A 4,190-nucleotide genomic window follows, 5' to 3' on the forward strand; every position below is an offset into this window, starting at 1 on the left:
AAATCTGGATGCATCTGTGCTCCTCTCGCACGTGAGCTCTTCGAATCATTTGTAACCCGGGGCCACGGAATAGCAGGGATATACTCGCATCCAACAAGCAACAAGACAGCAAGTTCCAGCTTCTCTGATGAAACAATCCTGGCACTAGTCACCCCAAGAGTAAATTCTCAGGTAGAACTGTAGGAGTACAGGTTTCAGCAACAACAGCAACAATACCAGTACCAGCGGTGCATGCATGCACATGGCCAGATCCCGCCGTGTCGCGGTGCAACAGGCCAACAGCGCAGGCGTTTATATACCCCTGCGCGCCCCCTAATCGAAGGCCAGGGCCACTCGATCGCGCAGTCGCGCTCCGTCTTCACTTGGCGCGCGAGGGGACCCTGACACGAGTCAAGCACGAGCCACACTGTTCCCATTCCTGCTGCCGACACCTCCGGTGAGAGAAAAAATGGCAGGCCGCTCGGTGCTTCGGCGCCTCGCTCTCTTCTGCCTCCTGGCGTCGTGCATTGCGCTCGCGGCGCGCACCTCCGATGCCAGCCGGCGGGAGCTCGGCATCAGCATCGGCAACGGCGGCGGCGGGGGGATAGGCATCGGGATTGGGATCGGCGGTGGTGGCGGGGGCGGGTACGGAGGCGGCGGCTCGCCGTCGCCGACGCCGCCGTCGTCATACGGGCCGAAGCCGAGCGACTTCGAGAACGAGCGGCTGTACAGGGCGTACCTCGTGATCCAGAGGTTCAAGCAGACCATAACGTGCGACCCCCAGGGCATCACCAAGACCTGGACCGGCACCGCCATCTGCAGCGACACCTCGTACTTGGGCTTCTTCTGCGAGAAGCCGCCCAACGTCAACGAGCGGGCGCTCGCGTCCGTCGACTTCAATGGCTTCAAGCTGGAGGCGCCCACCGTGGAGGGGTTCGTGGACGCGCTCCCCGACCTGGCGCTCTTCCACGCCAACTCCAACGACTTCGGCGGCGTGGTGCCCATCCTCCGGTCGCTGCAGTACTTCTACGAGCTGGACGTGAGCAACAACAAGCTCGCTCGCTGCGCCTTCCCGACGGACGTGCTGGGGATCACCAACGCCACCTTCGTCGACATCCGGTTCAACCAGTTCTACGGCGAGGTGCCGGCGGGGCTCTTCCGCTCGTTCCCGATCGTGGAGGCCATCTTCGTCAACAACAACCAGTTCTCCGGCAAGATCCCGAGCAACCTCGGCGACTCGCCCGTGAACTACCTCGCGCTCGCCAACAACCAGTTCACGGGGCCCATCCCGTCGTCCATCGGCCGCGCCGCCAACACGCTGCTGGAGGTGCTCTTCCTCAACAACAAGCTCAGCGGCTGCCTCCCCTACGAGCTCGGCCTGCTCGCCAAGGCCACCGTCATCGACGCCGGCACGAACCAGCTCACGGGCACCATTCCGGCCTCGTACGCGTGCCTGCGGAAGGTGGAGCAGCTCAACCTGGCGGACAATCTCCTCTACGGCGAGGTGCCCGACGCGCTCTGCCGGCTCGCGTACCCGTCGTCCGGCGGCCACCTCGCCAACCTCACGCTCTCGGACAACTACTTCACGTCGCTGGGGTCGTGCTGCTGGGCGCTGATCAAGCAGGGGAAGCTCAACGTCGCCCGCAACTGCATCCCCTATGCGCCCAACCAGCGGTCGCACGAGGAGTGCGCCGGCTTCTTCCACAGGACCAAGACCTATTGCCCCGTCAGCACCTACGTGCCATGCCACCACCCCAAGGACTACGGCGCCGGTAAGGAGGAAGCCTCGGCGGCGGAGTACAAGTACCGGACGTACTCGGCGCTGCACCCGTGAGTCCGTGACTCCCAGCAGTCAGCACGGCCGGCGAGGGCAGGCGTACACGTGCTGGAAGACAATGGGGAATGTGCTGTGCGTCTCGTCGCGGCTGCTTGGGTCGTTGCGATGGCTGGTTTGTGTTGACATTGTTTGCAAATCGTGTGTACTACTTTTCTATTTGAGAAAAATTCCTGTACCTCACTAAAGTTGAGCCGGGTAACATTTGGTACCACTACTTCAATATACCCTAACTACGGTCCAAATACTTGCGCAAGGGGTTTACTTTGGTCCATTTGTACGATTTCGTGTACGTATTTGCTGACTTGGCCGAGTCAGCGGCCGCCAGCTCGCTTTGACCGACACCTGGTCGATCCTAGGGTGAATACTAGTCGATCCTTTTTTTTGCAAAAACGCCATAACCATTAAACTAGCCCACCTGGTCGGACCGCACCAGCCCGCTGTCTCCCTCTCCTCCCGCACCCGCTCGCTGTCTCCCTCTCCTCCCGCAACCTCTCTGCTCGTCGTCGCTGCCGAGGTCCTCCGAGCTCGTCGGCGTCGACGACGGCTCCATGAGCGCGTCGTCGGACGCTGAGCCGCCGCCGTCCGCGTCGTTCGGGAGGGGCCTGCGCGACGTCCCTCTTGCTCCTACGCGTCGTCGTGATGATGCCTCCCGCCCATGTACGGTACGTCACCGTCGCCAGCAGCTCCGGTGCTCGATCTGTATAATTTAGCTCCGGTAAAGAGTTCCTGGTGGGATCAATTGCGCGTACGAGCTAGGGTTTGGGCTTTTGTTCTACTTTCTGACGGTGTGTGGGTGGTAGGGTTTTAGCAGTTCTTGATGAACTTAGTGGCATGCCAAAAATAGGGCCGTGTCCTGTGTTAGGATGGGGTTTTGGCAGTTGTTGTAATGTTTGCAGAGATCTAGAGTGGTTAGGGTTCTTTCTCCCCCAATTTGTCATGGGTCCAGGGGTCTAGGGTTTAAGCAGTAAAGGTTGATTTTAGTGTCAGAGTTGACTTGGTGTGCAGAATTGTTTTAATTTGCAATTACATTAGCTCTGATTTACCAAAAATGGTTGCTTTATGACCTCTAAGATCATACATTTGTTAATTGGAGGCCAGGAATCTCTGCTTTTCTTTCTGAAAAAGTCTGAATTTTGTACTGTCTGAACCTCTCTGTACTTGCCTTTGTCTGAAATGTCTGAACTTTTTTCACTTTGATTGTTTTGCAAGACCCTTAAGCAACCACTTCTCTGTTGAGGTCATACATGGTGGCCATTTTCTTTGTGCTGGCAAGCATAGGGATTATCACAAAGGTCACTCCATTTGGTATGATTACTGTGACATAGATAATTGGACACCTAATGTTGTTGCCAGTCTAGTGGAGGAAATTGGATATGAGTTTGAGGGCAGGATCAGGGCTTACTGGTGTGTTCCTGGATTGACAGTGTATAGGAATGGATTAAGAGAGATTAAGATAGGGGACAACACTATGACAGAAAACATGAAGGATTGTGCTCTAAATGGCAACCACTTCCAACAGATTTTCCTTGATCATGATGAGAGCTTGAGATCATTTATTTCTCATGTTCCTATTCACTCTGATGATGAGGATCCTCCAATTGCCAGGTTCAGGCCAAAGAAGAAGGCACACCAGCGACAAGAGGAGCAGGCCCAACAGCAGCAAGAGGAGCAGGCTGAGCTCACTCTAGTTGAACAGGAGCAGGCTGAGCTCCCTCAAGTGGAACATGAGCTGCCTCAGCATGATCAAGAGCATGAGCATGATCAGGAGCATGAGCAAGATGAAGCAGAGTCAGAAAGTGGAGTAGAGTCAGAAGAAGATGATTTCATACCAAGTCCACCCTAGCCAGGAACTATTTACCTTTCATCTCAGTTTGGGTTTAGGGCCAGAAAATCCTGTAGGTTTTTTAACATGGATGCAGCAGATGCAGTTGGTGATTTAGTAATCCATGGTTCAGATGAAGAATACAATCCTCGGTTTGTTGATTCAGACATTGATCTTGAAGATGATGATGATTTGACAGAAATGTTGATTGTGAGAAAGGTAAAGGTGAAGCAGTGCAAGAAGAACATGATGATCCTACTGAAGATGTGGATATGTGTCTGCCATCTTCTGATGAAGATAAGGTGAAGCTGAATTTCAAATTTTTTAGAGAGGAAGACCTGACTAAACCACAGTTTCAAGTTGGCCGGACCTTTGGATCTGTTGAGTTCCCGAGGAAAGCTATCACAGAGTACAGCTGTTAGGAGAGAGTTGACATTAAATGCCCCAGAAATGATAGGAAAAGACTCAATGCCATTTGTGAAGATGGGTGCCTTTGGACCTTGTCTGCATCATTTGATGGGAGAATCAACTGCTTCATGATCAAGAAATACA

At 54.4% G+C, this 4,190-nt stretch overlaps 1 protein-coding gene across 1 annotated transcript; it reads left to right on the top strand.

Moving 5' to 3' along the window:
• The first annotated feature begins 307 nt into the window (after positions 1-307).
• Positions 308-2,058, top strand: LOC123053840 (uncharacterized protein At4g06744). Its single transcript, XM_044477416.1, has one exon. The coding sequence runs from the start codon at positions 449-451 to the stop codon at positions 1,811-1,813; it is 1,365 nt and encodes a 454-aa protein (XP_044333351.1). The 5' UTR covers positions 308-448; the 3' UTR covers positions 1,814-2,058.
• Positions 2,059-4,190: the final 2,132 nt, after the last annotated feature.

Source organism: Triticum aestivum, chromosome 2D, assembly GCF_018294505.1.
Source record: "Triticum aestivum cultivar Chinese Spring chromosome 2D, IWGSC CS RefSeq v2.1, whole genome shotgun sequence".
Classification (NCBI taxonomy): domain Eukaryota; kingdom Viridiplantae; phylum Streptophyta; class Magnoliopsida; order Poales; family Poaceae; genus Triticum; species Triticum aestivum.